General features: G+C 39.2%; 1 protein-coding gene across 1 annotated transcript; it reads right to left on the bottom strand.

Moving 5' to 3' along the window:
• Positions 1-1,390: 1,390 nt before the first annotated feature.
• On the bottom strand, positions 1,391-15,771 carry LOC116310469 (zinc finger protein 568-like). The gene is made up of 3 exons (XM_031727248.2): positions 15,487-15,771; positions 13,854-14,117; positions 1,391-3,198 (listed from the first exon to the last, which is right to left on the bottom strand). Exons 1-3 carry the CDS (start codon positions 15,656-15,658, stop codon positions 2,468-2,470), a joined length of 1,167 nt encoding a protein of 388 aa, XP_031583108.1. The 5' UTR covers positions 15,659-15,771; the 3' UTR covers positions 1,391-2,467.
• Positions 15,772-19,293: the final 3,522 nt, after the last annotated feature.

The raw sequence follows: 19,293 nt of genomic DNA on the forward strand, positions 1-19,293 counted from the left end.
TGTATGGATTTGAATGTATCAGTGAATGTATTTTGTGTGTGTTTTCTCTGGAGTTTTTTTATTTCTAACTATGAGCACTATTTCTGTTGTATCCTACATCATGGTTGTAAAATAAAACTCAAAACCAAAGGTTTAAATTATGTTATGCAAAACAGACAATTCTCATTGTATTGAAACGTAATCTACACATTTATTGGTTCCTTTAATTGCTGCTAATGATATTTTGTGTTAAATATGCTGAATCACAAAGTGTAACAGGCCGAACAGCAAAGTCAGCTTCTTTGTCACATTTCTACTTTTTGTCCTCCTCTTCTTCTTTCGTCCTCAACAGCTGTGCAGTAAAAACTTCTGAACTTTGGCACAATGATGAAGGGATGAGGCTTTATTTTCAAAATGAGGTACCACTGATTCTTTGGAAATCAGTCTAATCATTTAAGACGTTACTCTCTCTCTCTCTCTCTCTCTCTCCCTCTCTCTCCAGACTGGCTCTCTGATGTACTCGCTCACTCCCAGTGAAAATCTGAACATTGTCTTCATCTAGGCCTCCAACTTTCCCTCATCCTATGCCTGCAACTAGTCCAGAATGCCGCAGCACGGCTTTTAAGCGGCACCAGAAGACACGATCATATTACACCTGTCTTGGCCAACCTTCAATGGCTCCCCGTCAAATACCGTATCGTTTTTAAAATCCTTTGGTACACTTTTAAAATTTTAAATAACTTGGCGCCCAGCTACTTAATTGACCTCCTTGACCTATATACCTCCAAGAGAGCACTTAGATCCTCTAATCAATCGCTCTTACTGCAACCAATGTCCCGACAGAAGACTAGGGAGGATTGTGCTTTTGCTATTGCTGCACCTAAACTTTGGAATAGCCTGCCGATTGATGTCTGTGCGTCAGAATCCATTCAATCTTTCAAATCATGTTTAAAAACCCACCTGTTTAAGCTAGCCTTCGAAAAAATTAGACTTTAACTTCCACCCCGTTCGCTCTTGTGCCACGCCACTTACCTGTAACAATTTTGTAATGATAACTGTATTTTCTTTGTTCTTCTATTGTTGTAATCCTGCAACACAGCAATTGTGTGAAGCAATTTGATGTACCTTGGTCTTTTAAATGTGCTATAGAAATAAAATTGAAACTGAAACTGAAATATATACTTTTTTGAGACTTTGTAAGTGTTAGTGTGTCTATGTAGTCATTTCTACTGGAAGACCATATTCTGATCAGTGAATCCTAGTATCATTCTCTATAAGGCCATGTTTGTTTTCCAAACAAAAAAGAAGAAAGGTAAACTGGAACAACGATATGGAATGAGGCATGTTTATCCAAAAGGGTCAAAACATCAATTTCTGCATTTACAGTATATAAAATAACATCAGAAACAAGGTAAGTAAACAAACTTTATTTATACATTACCTTTCACAGGTGAAAAACTACAAAGTGCTTTACAATAGAAACAGGCAATAAAAACACGGAAGATAAAAACATAAAACAACATACATATAACATACGGCCTAAAACTATATGGCCTATGACTCCAAGAACACCGTCCTCACTGTTAAACATTGAGGTGGAAACATTGTGCTTTGGGGGTGTTTTTCTGCCAGGGGGACAGGACAACTGCACCGGATTTAAGAGAGGATGGAAGGGGCCATGTACTGTCAAATCTTGGTTGAGAATCTCCTTCTCTCAGCCAGGGCATTGAGAATGGGTCGTTAGTGGGTATTCCAGCATGACAGTGATCCAAAACACATGGTCAAGGCTACAAAGGATTGGTCTAAGCGACCTTAATCCCATAGAAAAATCTGTGGAAAGAGCTGAAGGTTTGAGATGCCATGAAACATTAATTACTCAGAGGATCTGCAACGAGGAGTGGGACAAACTCCCCACTGAGATATGTGCAAAACTCGTAGACAACTACAAGACACATCAGACCTCTGTGATTGCAAACAAAGGTTTTGCCACCAAGCACTAAAGCATGTTTTGCAAAGGGACCCAATATTTATTTCATTCATGAACGTGCAAATTGATCTATAACTTTTTTTTTTGCATTTTTCTGGATTTTCGGTGTTGTTGTTGTTCTATCACTGTTCAAATAAACCTACCATTGAATTCATAGACTGATAATGCCTTTGTTAGTAGGCAGACTTACAATTTCAGCAGAGGTTCAAAAAGTTTTTTTCCCTGACTATATAATAATGAGGTAATAAACTGCCCTATTCTGGGAAGCATGTTCAAGAGCTGATTAATTTTGGCATCAGCAATTCTGAGTTTTCAGTTCCAGTGCAGCTGATCAGAGTAAGTTCAGTCAGCTGAGTTCACTCTGAGATAAGATTGTGTGTAAATGGATTAATGGAGCTCCATAACAACAAATTAAAAACAACAACAACAAACAAACAGCAGAACCTCCATCTGTCAAAAAGAAGTATGACGAATCACAACACATTTTCTGAGGAAGACACTTTAAACAGCATGAATTTTCATGTGAGTCTTTACATATTCAAGCCGCCTATATCTTTTCCCACAGCTGCTACAGGAATACGGTTTCTCACCTGTGTGAATTTTTACATGACGTTGCAATGCAGAGGTTAGTTTGAATCTTTTTCCACAGGTCCTGCAAAGATGTGGCTTCTCATCTGTGTGAATTTTTACATGAGTACTCAAATGTGATTTCTGAATGAATCTTTTCCCACAGGTGTTACAGGAATGTGGTCTCTCACCTGTGTGAATTCTCCGATGTCTAATCAATTTGGATTTCCTTTGAAAAAGCTTTCCACATATGTCACATATCAGATGCTTATGCCTGTTCTGAGGTTTACTCTGACTCTCTGACACAGAAGTGTTGTTTACTCTCTGACTGCGACTTCTCTTTCTGCCATATCTATTCTTTTTCAGCTCTGCCTTTCTAGCTGATCCTGAGTCCACACGCTGGCTTTCGTCATGATCTCGGCTCTCTGCTTCAGGAGAGATGTGAGAAATGAACTGCTCACTGTTTGGTTCTGGTTCACTGTAGTCACTTTCCTGCTTCAGTACAAGCTGCTCTCCCTCCTGACTGCTGCAGAGTTCCTCCTGTTCCTCTTTAATCTGTGGCGGCTCTGGGTCCTCCTGGTCCAGACTGGAGTTCCTTTCCTTATTACAGACCTGCTTCTCTCTGGTGACCACCTCCTCTTCACGGACACTCTGCTGGTGAAGGTCTGGAGAGAAATAGGGAATAAATTAACTAATAACAAACATTTGAGAAAAGGCATTCTGATCTGAATCATTAGCAGCTCTCTATGTAGTGACCATGTAACAGTGAAATTTAAAGAGTACAAAGTGACAAATTATTTGGGCACTGATGCAAATTACTTATTTCTTATTAATAAAGATCAGCTTAATGTGTGGATGTCTATAAATGTGTGAAATGTAGTGATTTTGGTGTGTTTTTTGGTAAATGAAAGTGGATTTCTCAGTTTAAGTGTTACACATTTGTGCTGCTTCAGAAACATTTCTTTGTGCTCACAGTGTCAAAGCTTTGTTACTGAGTGTTATAGTTTTAATGTGTTTTTTTTCTTAATCCAGTATAAGTAAGCAGGAGTTTCTTAGCATTTCCGTGTCTCACTCATTTGGAGGGAAAAAGTAAACCAATGAACCGATCAGAAACAAATAACTTGAGTAGTACTATTAGACAGATTACAAAATTCACTTTATCTCCCAGGAACAAGGCTTAGTTTGTTTATCTTGAAGGCAAGGATTATTTTGACTACATTTATACTTATTCAATTCAATTTTATTTATACAGCGCCAAATCACAATAGCCTCAAAGCGGTTTATATTGTAAGGTAGACCCTACAATAATACGTACAGAGAAAAACCCAACAATCACATGACCCCCTATGAGCAAGCACTTTGGCGACAGTGGGAAGGAAAAACTCCCTTTTAACAGGAAGAAACCTCTGGCAGAACCAGGCTCAGGGAGGGGCGGGGCCATCTGCTGCGACCGGTTGGGGTGAGAGAAGGAAAACAGGATAAAGACATGCTGTGGAAGAGAGACAGAGATTAATAACAAGTATGACTCAGTGAAGAGAGGTCTGTTAACACATAGCGAGTGAGAAAGGTGACTGAAGAAGAACTACTCAATGCATCATGCGAATCCCCCAGCAGCCTACTCTGTCTCTTGAATCCAAACTGGAAGCTGGTTCCATAGAAGAGGGGCCTGAAAACTGAAGGCTCTGCCTCCCATTCTACTTTTAAATACTCTTGGAACAAAAAGCAAGCCTGCAGTGTGAGAGCAAAGTGCTCTAATGGGGTGATATAGTCAGAGGTGGGTAGTAACGAGTTACATTTACTCCGTTACATTTACTTGAGTAAGGTTTTGAAAAAAATGTACTTTTAAAGTACCTTTTTTGCACGATACTTTTTACTTTTACTTGAGTACATTTGTGAAGAAGAAACGGTACTTTTACTCCGCTACATTTGCAAAATTCGACTCGTTACTTTAAAAAAAATAATTAGTTTAACACATTAGATAATATGCCGCCAGTGGAGTTTCCGGTGACTTTTTTAAACTGTGGCGGGCAGAGCGGCCCAAGCGTTTCAAAGTAGTGGACACACGGAAAGAAGAAACATGAAAACATGGCAGAGCCAATTGTCTACGCTAGAGCTGAAGAGGATGAACACCCTTGGCCTCATATACAAAGAATGTTTCGCATAAAAGCAGTACAAAAGAACAGCTATATCTTCAGTGTCGGTGTCTTCAGTAAGAGCCAAAACAAACCAGCGTGAAACAACTCAACTCGTGTGACCTGATGAAACGGTAAGTTTTCTCTAAATATCTTTTTAGCTGTGTTAGCTGGATGTCAGTCTTATGTTACAGCAGCTGTGTCTAGCTCGAGCTGTGAGTCATATTTTCGGCGCTACGTTGTAGTGAGATAAGTTTGTGGGTGTTTTGTGCAGCTTCGGCTGTCCTTTTAACTGCTCGCTGGTTAGCTAGCGTGAGCTATAAGCTAACAGCTAGCCTGGTTAATGACGCTGGAGTTCAACGCGCATGCAAACAGCTCGTCTCTACTGCTTGAACTGTTAAAACAGAAGGCAATACTGCGGCTGGCAGGATTTATTATGTGAAAAAGCAGCTTGTTTAGTTTAAACAGTCTGCATTAAGCTGGGCAAACACTGCGATTTTTTCAGTCGCGTTATTCAGCTCCTGCTCAAACTGTACAATTGAATCGCAGAGGTTAGAAGTTCATAGGTCACGATGCAGGGTCTCACACTATACGGCCTGATGCTCTGATGCGACCTGAGTGCTCAAACTGTGCGTCCATAACATGAAGCTTATCATACAGAATCTGTCTCTCGCTGTCCCTCTCTCTGTCTTACAGACACACAGACACCACCACCATCAACTTTGCTAAATTACTAATGGAAAACATTGACCAGGCAGCTGCAATTGAGCAGCAGTGTCCATCCAGCTCTTTTCATGGTTGTTGTAGTCGTGATAGTTTTGTGAGGCCACATTGAAAAGCCTCAGATACGTAAGCGTAGAGCTGCCACCCAGCCAAAAGAAAAATAGAAAAGTATATTGTTCTAACAACATACTTTTCACGTTTGAACAATATAATATCACGTTATTACAATATACATAATTATCACGTTCGTACAATATAAATATTATATAGGCTACATCGCAGCTCCAGTCACGGCTTCCATCAACGTCTTTCTCGTCTTTTCCCAGAGTAACAGCCAAACAGGAGGATCCATTGGCTAGCACTGCTTAGCCTTGCACGCATTCTTATTTTAAACTTAATCTGGAATTCATTGCAAACTGTTTGTGCGGGATATGAATGACAGGATTTTGTTTTTCTACAAGAGTTAGTAAAAAACATCTCCAGTGTGATCAAATCTTCTTGCCAAACATCTGCAGCTTGGCAGTGTTTACAGCACTATAATGACCAGACCTAATTCTTTTGAAAACCATACATCTTTCCACAGGTCTCAACTTCATCAGACATCACCTAGACTCAGAGCTGGATGAGGCCAGCACAAACAGCAGCCTAACCGATGAAGATGATGGATCCATGGGGTCAGGAAAGCCAGAAGCAGGGGAACTGGAGAGGTACCTTTCATGTCCATTCACTGGAGGTGTGGCTATATTGCATGGCGTTCCTCACATCAAGAAGCTGTTGATCAAAATCAATACTGCTCTTCATGCATCTGGAGCTTGTGAAGGACTTCTCAGTCATGCAGGACTCCTGTTCACTGCTAAACAGTTACAGCGTCACAGCAAGAACCTTGAGAGCAAACTGCTGAAGCTTAACCATCACCTCACTGAGTTAAGAAATGGCACATTTTTGCTAAATATGCAGAAATAAATGCACACCCATACAATTTATGGTAAACTGAGCTGCCTTGTATGTACATATGTTGAAGATGCCTCGTTCTAATGTTTTCTCTGAGGCTGCTGTGCCATTTGGAGCAAAAATGAATTTAAAGTTTACAGCATATCTTGTCACTGGAAATTGTTTGCACTGTTTATATGTTTATATTATTTACTGTAGGTATTGGTGGAAAAAGCTTTATGTTGTGAAAAACTGTTGAAAATACTAAAATTTGTATATTTATTTATTTTTGTTTGTCTGATAGCATTTATTTAAAATATAAATCAGACATTTCAAACAGTTACTCGCTACTTGAGTAGTCTTTTCACCAAGTACTTTTTTACTCTTACTTGAGTAACATTTTTGAAGACTACTTTTCACTTTTACTTGAGTAATAATATTTTAAAGTAATGCTACTCTTACTTGAGTACAATTTTTGGATACTCGACCCACCTCTGGATATAGTACTTTAAGGTCATTAAGATAAGATAAGATAAGATAACCTTTATTAGTCCCACACGTAAGATAACATTTAATTGTTTCTTAAATGGTTACATTTTTATTTGTGAAGAAGTTCATGAAGTCATTACTGGTAGTCTGGCTACAGTGCTAAAGATAAATCTAGGTTTGTTCTTATTTTCTTCAATCAATTTCAGGAAACACTGTTAAATGTTCATTTTCTATGCCATATGTTAAAATAGGATCTAGAGTGTGATTAAAGTGGTGGGTGAATTATAATTTGATTGAATTTACGTTTAGCCACCAGTTTTAAATTTCCCTCCATGTCACCTGCTCTGACTCCTGGAAGACAATTGACTATGGTTGATGGTGTCTGTAGCTTCACATGTCTCAGAACAGAATCGACAGTTACAAGGTTTTGATCCCTGGCGGGTGTGTCGCCAAGTGGGGAAAAGTGGTTAGACACATGAACAGGTTGGTGGTGTACCTGGGGCTTCTGTTTAAGATTATGCTTCCTCCTTATCGTCTCCAAGTCATCCTGTTTCCCCAGCTGCTCAGGGCAGTCTGCGGGTGGACAGCTAGCGGGGCCTATGCTACTTTTGGCTGCACCAGCTACAGGGGCCTGGCTGGTGAAGAAGTCATGCTGCTAGCAAGTCGGCTACGAGCTAAGCTAAGCTAAGCTAAGCTAGCGAAACCCTAAAGACACAGTGAGTGAAAACTGTGACTATAAATTAGAAAGTGAATAGACAGAGAGAGTGCTTTGGATGAAGTATGGGAAGATTATAATTTCTTATTTCATAGTGTAAGTTTTTTAAATTAAATAGCTAAGAAAAGCACCACGGTATGTTGGAACAGGAAGTGACTGGAACAGGAAATCGCTATTAGCTCTCTTAAAAGTCACTAAATGACCTAATTGCCTAATCTCCATAATTGGTAATGGATGCTGTAGGAGAGAGAAATAACATTGTGGAAAAGACATACTGTGAATAAAAAACACCTTTAAAGCATTTAGAATATATTTATAACTACAAATTAAATTTCTTTTAGCAATTATTGTTTTTTTAAATGTCACAAGTCTAACCCTCCTCCTTTATTCAGCCCCAAAAGTGACCCAAAACAGGCACTATGGCGGAGTTACTTTTGTGAGCATCTCTGCTCTGACAGCAGCTGGGGGCGTGGACTGCTGCGTTAGGACTATCTGCTGCCTGTGAGCACTTTGGCATGGGCGAGGTGCCCATGGCAGCACCTGCTGCTTGTTGAGTGTAAGAGCGATATGTGCTTTCACATCAAAAAGTGGTCATAAGTCTTCCTAATAACACCAGAAAAAGTCACCAGATTTGTCGCTAGTCGCTTTTTAGAAAAAAAAGGCAGAAATGCAGCGCTGAAAAAGGGGTCTGAAAATCTCTAAATATAGTGACAAAGTCGCTAAGTTGGCAACACTGACGAACACTAAGGGATAGCAGCACCCATTTATGAAATGCAAAAAACCATGATTCTGTGTGCAGTCCCACAATGACCAATTCATGGGACTGTCCTATTTAATCTTCATATGCTGTCTCTTCATGACATCTTTTAGGAGTTAGCTGTGATAAGCCAACATATCAAATATGTAAATGATACCCAGATTCATTTCTGTGCTCTCATTATGTTTGTGCCTTGGAAAAGTGGATGTCTGGACACAACTAAAACTTAATTCCATTCATCTATTCTCCTTCAATTAAACAGAAAAAAACAAAGCCATTTAGTTTACATCTTCAGACTTCAGGCACTGAAGACCTGTGTAAAAAATTACAGAGCCTATCCAGGAAAACAATGTCGTAACCAGAAACTGCTCTAACCCTAGGTCGTAACCTTCCCACGCCTAACTACACGTCATATCAATGCAGCCTCCAACATCTTGAATGGCACGGAAGGTTGAAAGGAGCTTCCAATTACAACGTAAATTGGGGCGTAGATTTCTTGCATAGGTTTAAATCAAGCTTTACTTTCAATGGCCATATTAAGGCAACACCTCTGAAAGATTGAAGATTGTATAATGCGTTCCTCAAGGTTCTATTTTGGGACCTAAACTTTTTAATTTATATATCAATGATATCTGTGACGTATCAAAAAGGTTACATTTCGTTTTATTTGCAGATGATACAAATTTTTATTGCTCAGGAGAGAATTTGAAAGATTTGGTTAAAATTATGGTTTCTGAGATGGTAATATTTAAAAAATGGTTTGATGTAAATAAATTATCTTTGAATCTGACAAAAACAAAATTTGTGATATTTGGTAATGGTGTAAAGCAGGAATAATTTATTATGTCCACTATTGGAGAATTGATTGAAAGAGTTACTGAATTTAGCTTTTTGGGTGTAATAGTATATAAAAATTTAACGTGGAAATCTCATATTGAGTATATTAGAAAGAAGATAGTCAAAAACATTTATATTTTGGGAAATGTTAGAGATTTATTAGACTACAAGTCAATGCGCATCTTATACTTTACATTGTCTTTCTCATACCCCAGTTATTGCATGGAAGTTTGGGGGAATACATATGTGAATACTATAAACCCTCTATACTTATTACAGAAGAAAGTGATACGAATGATTCATAATGTTAAATATAGAGAACATACAAATAAATTGTTTATAAAATTGAAACTATTGAAATGAGAAGATTTAGTGAAACTACGGACACTATTAATTATGTTTAAGGCTAAAAATAATACTTTGCCTTTCAAGTTACAAAATTGATTTTCAATGTGTTCGGGAGGTGAAGACAGCAGAAGAAAATATCATTTTAAGCATCAGCTAGCTAGGACTACACAAAGATTAATGAGTCAACGGTTAGGGGTATACGACTGTGCTGAACTCTCTTCATTATAATCTAAAGAATTGTACAAATTTACATTGTTTAAAAAACTGTTACAGGTTTAAAATAATAAATCAATATGAAGAATATGAAAGAAATTGGAGTTAATTGAAGAAGGGAATTTTTTCTCCCTCTTTCTGTCTCCTTAATTTATTCTATTTACTTTTTTTTTCTCCTTGTTATTATGTGATGTGGTATATTGCTGATTGTAAATGTGTTGTTTGGTCTGCGTTAGGATCTGGACATAAATGCTAGTGTGTTCCTTGGTTTATGGTGCCCACTTCTAATATTAGTTGGATCGCAGATAGGAGGCGGGGTTTAATAAGAATATTTTCTTCTTCCTGCTCCTTTTCACGCATGGTTAGAGTGTTATATCAAGGGAAAGCATGGTTTGTGTGTATGAAAGGATAAAACTGTTGAAACTGTTGAACCAAGTGTGAACTAAATAAATAAATAAATGAAGGCCAAATTAAATCCAAACCATTAAATTATTTATGGCAATTTATGGCAATATTAAACAAATACATAGGACTGCTTTCTTCCATTTGCATAGAAACTGAAAAGATACCAATATCCTCTCTAGAAAAGCTAGTTCATGCATTTATTACTTCTAGTTTGGACTACTGTAAATTGTTATTATTGGGAAGGCTATGTAAGGCTTTGAGATGATCCAAAGTGCTGCAGCAAGTGTACTGAAAGGAACTAGAAAGAGAGAGCATATTTCTACTATATCAGGGTCTCTTCATTAGCATTCTGTTAAATCCTGCTTTTCACACACAAGTTCTTGAATAATCAGGCTCCATCTTATCTTAATGAATTTATAGTACCATATCACTCCATTAAAACACTTCGTCCTCGGGCTGCAGATTTACTGGCGTTTTCTAGAATATTTGGCTAGAGGACACAGACAACCTCTTTACTTTTAAGAAAGCATATAGTTAGGGCTGGATCAGGTGACCCTGAATTCTCCCTTAGTTATGCTGCAATAGGTGTAGACTGCTGTGGGATTCCCATGATAAATGGTAAATGGTAAATGGCCTGTATTTATATAGCACTTTACTAGTCCCTAAGGACCCCAAAGCGCTTTACACATCCAGTCATTCACCCATTCACACACACTGGTGATGGCAAGCTACGTTGTAGCCACAGCCACCCTGGGGCGCACTGACAGAGGCGAGGCTGCCGGACACTGGCGCCACCGGGCCCTCTGACCACCACCAGTAGGCAACGGGTGAAGTGTCTTGCCCAAGGACACAACAACCGAGACTGTCCGAGCCGGGGCTCGAACCGGCAACCTTCCGATTACAAGGCGAACTCCCAACTCTTGAGCCACGATCGCCCTACACTCAGTATTCCTTCTTCAGTCACCTTTCTCACTCATTATGTGTTAATAGACCTCTCTGCATTGAATCATTACATATTATTAATCTCTGGCTCTCTTTAACAGCATCTCTTTGTCCTTTCCTCCTGCCCTCATCCCCACCGGTCAGGGCAGATACTTGCCCTGCTGTGAACCTGTTTTTTCTGGAGGTTTCTTCCTGTTAAAAGGGAGTTTTTCCTTCTTACTGTAGGAGTGCATTGAAGCAACTGTTGTTAGGATTGTGCTCTGTATGAATAACACAAATTTGAATTGAATAGAAATTAGAAATATAGCTAAACTGAGAGATCCATTTATTTATTTCTTGAGGAGTTGGCTACTGCAGCTGTCTTTTTATTGATTTTCCTAAAAGACACAACAGCTGTTTGTATAGTTAGCAGAAAGCACACATCACTCTAATTCTCAGCTCCCCACATTGGCTTCCAGTAATATACAGGACTTTTAAGTATAACTGTTTATATATTTATTAATCATTAAATAGCTTGGGTTCTGACTGTGTGTCTGGGTCTGCAAGATCTGGTGATCTGGTAGTGCACAAACCTGAAACTAAACGGTTTGAAAACACATTCAACAGCCATGCTGCCTGTAGCTGGAACCAACTACCCACTGAAGTCAGATCTCCTCCAAACCTAGCTATTTAAAAAATAAAAAAATAAAAATATCAACAGGGTGGCTGGTGGTTAGCACTGTTGCCTCACAGCAAGAAGGTCCTGAGTTAGAATCCACCATCTGGTCCAGGCCTTTATGTGTGGAGTTTGCCTGTTCTTCCCTGTGTTTGTGTGGGGTTCTCACCGGATACTCAGGCTTCTTCCAACAGTCCAAAGACATGCAGTTAGTGGGGTTAGGTTAAGTGATTATACTAAATTGTCCATGTGTGAATGGCTGTCTGTTTCCATGTGTTAGCCCTGCAATGGACTGGTGACCTGTCCAGGGTGTACCCCACCTCTTGCCCTATGACAGCTGGGATAGGCTCCTGCGACAGTGATAAGGATGAGTGGAAAAGAATGGATGGAAGCTCTAAAGTAACTGTATTCAGGATTGTTTTAAACTAACCAGGTAGTATTACCATCATTGTAATTTTTTGTTGTTATTATCACTATAAGTATTATTTCTGACCCCCCCCCCTCCTTTTTTTTTTTAAAATTTTTGGTTTTTATCTTGTGAACCACACTGAATGACTGTAGTTTAAAAGTGGCTAGTACAATAAACTTGACCAAACAGAAAAGAGATGTATACATACTGCTCATTACCTCATTCCAAATTAACCCTTGCACACATAGTGGTCACTATTAGTATTTCTGTCAGTGTTGATGGTGTACTTGCACATAAACCACTACACAAATGTGAACGTTGGCATCCTCTTTCTTTCGAGGATGCCAATGTTCACATTTTGGACAGAGAGGACAGATGGTTTGAAAGAGGAGTGAAAGAAGCCATTTACGTCCACTGTGAGCGACCATCTTTGGACAGAGGCGGTGGTTTACGACACCAATTGTCTGCCATCTATAATCCAGTTTTGAGATCCCTTCCTAGACGCCTTAACGCCCACTCACATTCTGGGCCATCTGACCTCAGGAAATCACATGATAGGGTGGGGCCAGGTTTAACAATGAGCTCACCCGAAACCCTGGCTGATTGGGACCCACACCCGCTTTCACACCTTGGCTCATGTGATTAGGTAGAGGATCATCAGGGGGTCCTTTGTCCCTCCTTGGGGGGAAACTCCCACTGAGTTTAAATCTGGGACTCTCCACCATTTGACCTTAGAACTGAAGAAGCTTAGAGATGAGAGGTGAAACGTCTTCAAGCAACTTAAAGAAGTCCAGACACTTTTCTTTCCAACCTCCTTAGACTATAATGACCTGGATGACTGAGAACCTTCACAGACACTACACTGATGTGTCACTCCATGCCCTGCCACCCACTGGCTGACCAGTTATATTTGTTAAATATATTCTTATATTGTTATAAAATATATTTGAAATATATGAAAAAGTATTTTTGTTATGTTATCATTTTTACACAGTGTATATTATTCATTCATTTGTCAAAACCTATATTGTCCACCTAAGTGGACATGTAAAAAAAAACTCTTTGAAAAGTACATGTTTAAAAAATGAAGTTCAAAAATCTTTTTTTTTCATGTCTAAAGATGAATAAAAATACTTAAGAAAAAAATCCAGATTGAGGTTGTCATCATTCATGCATGAAAGGGTTAAAGGGTCACATGATCTTATTTAAAAAAAAAAAACGTGCAAGCTAGCAACCATTATTGTACGCTAATGTTTTAATCACCCCGTCTTTGCTTGCTGATACTTGAAACAAATATGTGGTAACATATAGACTGATTTGTATTCAGACAGCTTTTTAATCTCGAGTTTAAAGGCTGTAGGTTGAAGCCATTGCTTTAACACTCTGTATAATCTTAAAATGTATTGTTTTATCTTTAAGGCTCATATACCCTGATTTCTTTATATTACATAATTACCTCATAATTTGTATCACACATTTGTAGAATCTTTTATTCTACAAATATGTATTGGAAGTGGACTGCACACTGACACTAGCAGACACAGACAGAAGTGTTCTGAGGAATTTGATGGGGATGGTCTCTCTGGACTGGTGATGTCACCAGAAGGTAAAAAACTTTAAGGCTCACTCTGCTAGAGATAAACAGCGCTATAAAATTTGGTGTTACGCAATGCTCTCTTTGCCCCCATTCCCTAATTCTGCAGGCCTTCTCCATACCTACATGAGTCATATTCAGTTTTATTATGACTATCACAGTTTTACATACCTGTTCTGTGTGACTGTATCTCAGGTTTCCAGACCATCTCCAGCAGCCTAAGCTGCTCTTCATCAATCCAGACAATAATGTCTTCAGCTTCCTTCTTCAGTCCAAGCTGCTCTCCCTCCTGACTGCTGCAGAGTTCCTCCTGTTCCTCTTTAATCTGTGGAGGCTCTGGGTCCTCCTGGTCCACACTGGATTTCCTGTCCTGGTTACAGACCTGCTCCTCATCCAGACTCTCCTCTTCCTCACAATCATGTTGTTGTGTGAGGTCTTGAGGAAAAACAGAGTGACATATTGTTATATTTGTAATGACAATGTTGCATTTTGGTGTTATTCTTGTATGTTCCCTGTAGATCTTCATCACCAGCTCATGTGATAATGTCTCTGATCAGAGCAGGCATTATTTAGTTGGTCCATTTTGTGATGAAGAAGACAGAAAGAAGGCGCATCAAACAGTTCTTTTTATGTGAGCAAACACAGAGCCTCAAGCAGAAATACTGTCTCAACAGGGAAAGTTAATAACCACTGTCACAACAGAGCTCAACACTGAAGCTCACAAAGTAAAAATGCCATTCAGGGATTTTGATTATGACACTGTGAAACAATGGTATGAGCTCCTGTAGAAACCAAATGTCTGTATGATATCGAGCTTGTTATAACAAAAGAGACTTTTCTTCAAAGAACGACACCCACGATCCTAAACTGAAAAAGGCAACGTCTGAGATTGGTGGAGTTCACTGTTATTATGCAACTGCTCAAATTTGCAAACTAGAGATGCACCAATTGAGTAGCTCGCCGGTCCATTTCACACACATATGTTATCGTAATGGAGGCTGCACAGCATGTTAAGACTGACTGAGTCTATCAACATCACTAACATGTGTCATTAAAACTTCTACCTCTCTCTTATAAAGTCTCTGCTGTTACCAGGACCTAACCTATCAGTGACCATGAACCTGCACCAGTACAACATAGTCCATCACTGGACACTGAACCACAGCACTGATAAATACCCAGTTCAGCCATTATGTAGTAAAGTCACTTTACTCTGTGTTTAATGCTAAAAGTTGACATTGTTGCTTCAATAAGTCCCTGAGCACTTTGTTTTCTCTGAACAGACACTTATATTTTCATGGAAACAGGGGGACCCATTTAGACATTATACTTTGCTTCAGTGAAGAGAAACTTTATCCACTGATTGTTTTCTTGCTTTTGCTGCAGATGTAAAGACATTAATTATAGCAGTATTTGTAATGTTCTGGTGCTTTGGAGAGTCACTGTGTGTGTGTGTGTGTGTGTGTGTGTGTGTGTGTGTGTGTGTGTGTGTGTGTGTGTGTGTGTTTACTTTGAGGCTCTAATAGAGAATAAATGGAATAAACAGTTGGTGTGTACGCTCATCTTCATCAATGTTAGTCAGCAGACAGTTTCCACACTGTCTCATTAAGAGTGTGTGTGCTCTTCCTGAACTATCACCGTTTGCTCCTCTGAATTCATCACCAAAGTAACAGCTTCCTGCTCTCAGCTAACATCAGCTTAGAGAAATCCTGGAGAAGCTGATAAACTTTCAGATTTATCACCAATCAACCAAACACTGAAGAATCTGAGCTTGAACATCACAGAGTTAAAAACATGTCCATACCTATGATGTGTGAGTTTCTGTCGGGTTTCCGGCTGATATCCAGCAGTCTGTGCTGACAGTTGATCTTCTCCTCATACTGGACGATGTTTTTTTGAACCTCTGAGAAGATTTCTTCACAAACAGCAGTTATTCTCTCCTTGATGAACTCTCTCAGATACTGATACGAACTCATTGCTGCTTCAGCTGAGGCTGGGCGGATCCATACACACTAACGTGACGGTTTCTTCTGTGTCGAGGTTTCTAAATGTGAGCTGATTAAACCGAAACTAGAAACTGAGGCGCTTGTTGATGACGTCTTTGATGACGTAGACGTCCCGCGATCCGGCCATACCACGTGACAAATTTATGAACGGGTTCGCGCGTTTGGCGTGACATTAAAATAGGGGGCAGTTACAGGTCACACTTTGTGGACTTTTGACTTTATTGTTTGTTTGTTTTTTTAATGTATTTAAATGTCTTTTTATCTAATGGAACCCGCAAGAAAGGTGTATTTTTCACCTGTCTGAGCATACTTATTAGGAGCTGATGTCTCCTAATAAGTTCTGCTCATACTAATAAATACTTGTAAATACTTAGCTGTGTTGAACAATAAAATCTCAGCTCTGTTGCAGTATTAGAGAGACTTGCAGGAAAACAAGGAGACCAACCTGGCTAAAACCTTTAAAAATCACATGGTATGTTTGTATTATACAACTTTAATTTATATTTTAAATATGAGTAATTACTGACATCTCCAAATGAATACTATATTTTTGTTTTATCATCAGCAGAGATGAATGATGTGGATGAGGCCTTGGTCAATATAATGATGAAGGATTCCCAGCCCTTTACTATTGAGGAGGATAAACAGTTCAGAAAGCTCAGAAAACTTTGAAACAAACACATCCTCCAACCACACACACTCATACTTTGTTTTCAAATTCCATTGCAATCATTTCACACCTTAAACCTTTGGTAAACAATTGAACAAATAAAAGTAAACTGCAATAAATAACGAAGAATACAGAGTTCGCCACGCAATGTCAAGGTGTGTGCTTTTTTTCACGTCACGCTTTGCGCCACGTTATTGTTTACAAGAGATGAATTTCTACTTAGGACGGATTGAGACAAAATAGTGTTGCTGTTAATCTGACTATCTGCAGTTTTTACACACTTACATAAACATACACAGTTACTGTCCCTCCATTTCGAAAGGCGGAGGCGTCAGGGTGTAATTATTTTAGGTATAGTTGGTTTTTTTCCTGTGTAATAATATTCAACATTGCTATCAATACATTTCTCAAAAAATGCCTCTCTGTGCAAAATGGGTTCAAAAACATAAACAGTCCAGTGCGTGCTCCCGACGCAGGGGAAACTAATTCTGTTGCGGAGACCTACCTTGACACTTGTGCAGGTGAAGCCAAAGGCAAGATATGCTTCATCATATTTTCTAGTGTTTGGCTTGAAAGGAAGTTGGTTTGGAAACATATTTGGCGATGCCTTAGCCTCTGCCTTGCGTTTGTGTGTGAGCCCTGTCAAAAAACCTGTCCATTATGCTAGCAGTGTCCAAGTATTCTTTTTTTTCTTTTTTTTAATTCATGCCGCAGTCCCCCTGCAATGGCTCTGCGCCCCCAGGGGGCACGCCCCCCACTTTGGAACCTCTGCCTTGTATGTAAAAATATCACATTTGTTGTATTTTTGTGGGCCTGACCAATCGCAACAGTTGGGGCAACAATGAAGAAACTTTCCTCAACTTTATTTGCGATGTATAGCTGCTGCTTTGGACGCTGTGTATCACTGGAATGATGTTTTACTCAGCCTGAGTTTTGAGTTTCGGTTATAATAAACATCTGGCTTCCTGTTGTTATGAGATACTCCAGGGGTGTCGAACTGCAGGCCTCGAGGGCTGGTGTCCTGCAGGTTTTAGATATCACCCTGGGTCAACACACCTGAATCAAATGATTAATTCATTACCAGGCCTCTGGAGAACTTCAAGACATGTTGAGGAGGTCATTTAGCCATTTAAATCAGCTGTGTTGGATCAAGGACACATCTAAAACTTGCAGGACACCGGCCCTCGAGGCCTGGAGTTCAACACCTGTGTGATAGTCACACCAGAAGTGTCTGTGAGAATAACCAAGGGAAAAGGAAAAAAAAAATTTGTCATGAAAATTGCTAAGAAGTAGATCACCTGTGATTAATTAATGTGTTTTTCTAGCTCTTCTTTTTTTGTGGTGACACAGTATGTGAGTAATGGTTTATAGTGAGGATGATGTCACTTGAGCAAATAACATTTTCTCTTGAAAGTAGAAAAACAAGAAAAAGGACAGACAGAGCTGAAAACTCTTCCTGTTTTATTTTCTCCTTGAAAGCAGAGACTTTTTGTTGAGATGTTTTGGACAATTATCTGACTCAAACTTAGTGGAAAATTTTTAGGCATGGTTTCTTTCTGTCACAACATTACTGCACACCAGTGCACAAAACAAGGTCCATAAAGACAATGATGAGCGATTTTGGTGTGGAAGAACTTGACTGGCATGTGCAGAGCCAGGACCTCAACTTAATAGAACACCTTTGGGATGATTAAGTTTGAGGAAAGCCCTGCAGAAGCATTGAGGTTGTTAGAGCTTTAGAGACTTGGCCAAAATCATTATACACTCTATGGATTAAGAGTTGGATGTCACTCAACTGTGAAGGAGAGCTGATGGTGCCAAAAACTGAATTCTGTTATTTGCAAAGTGACTTTTATATATCATTTGTATATCCAGCCAAAAGCGAGGAGAGGAGCGGTGCTTGAAAGTAGTGATGGGCAGATGAAGCTTCATGAAGCACTGAAGCTTTTCATCCAATTGGTTCACCCCAGCGCAAAGCGTCTTGAAGCTTCATTTGCTCTAGTAGGACATCTACTGGACGTAAAAATATTAGTTGGCATGAATTTGAAGAGTGTGGCATTTTGCACACAGTCTGTAAATGTCAACAACAAAAGGAGTGTGTAAAACATGCATATTGTAGTGATGGCAGTATACTGTGTATATTTATACTGGCAGTATGGAAAATGATTATTTGGAAATGCTTAAAATGGAAATGATCATTTACTGTGAGGTGAGGTGTGGTTGGGGTGTGGACAGTAGTTGTGCTTTTGTAACGTTGAGGTATGGACAGCTACACACTAAGGCTTTGAGCCTCAGTCCTGCCTCTTCACATTTTATTCTGTAAAAACTAAAGTTTCACTGCTTTTATAACCTTTTTAGTGGGGTGAATCATAGCTAGGATTTAATGATTTAACAAATCTTTTAAATCCTTTGTCCTCCACAGTGCTAAATGGCTGGGAGTCCTCAATCACCATGTTAACCAGGTCTTCATCTATTTGAGATTGTTCTCCTGAGGAAAGACAATAAAAACAAAGCACAAATATAAATATCACACACGTAATTTATTACAGTTGTATAATATTGTTATATCATTTAGTAACATTACTGCATGCTATATTATCATGGCATTTGATGGCTCACCTGGTCTTGCTCCACAATCGGTGTTCCCCTTATTCTCATGCAAAGCTCTGTAGTGCCTGAGCATGGATGAAGTGTTGTTTTTATATCCCAGCTCCCTGGCACATAGCAAACACTTCACCTTGTACAAAAGTAAAGACAGCTTAACATGAATTGTATTGCACCATCAGTATTATGAAAATACATCTTCTGTAGAAGTTTACATACCTTGTTGGGAGAAATAAGATCAAAATGTTCCCACACAGGGGAGGACATCCTCCTCTTCTTAGCTGGCTCCATTCTTTCCTGACTTTCTCTCCTCACTCTCATAAACCTCCAA

Source organism: Oreochromis aureus, linkage group 3, assembly GCF_013358895.1.
Source record: "Oreochromis aureus strain Israel breed Guangdong linkage group 3, ZZ_aureus, whole genome shotgun sequence".
NCBI lineage: Eukaryota > Metazoa > Chordata > Actinopteri > Cichliformes > Cichlidae > Oreochromis > Oreochromis aureus.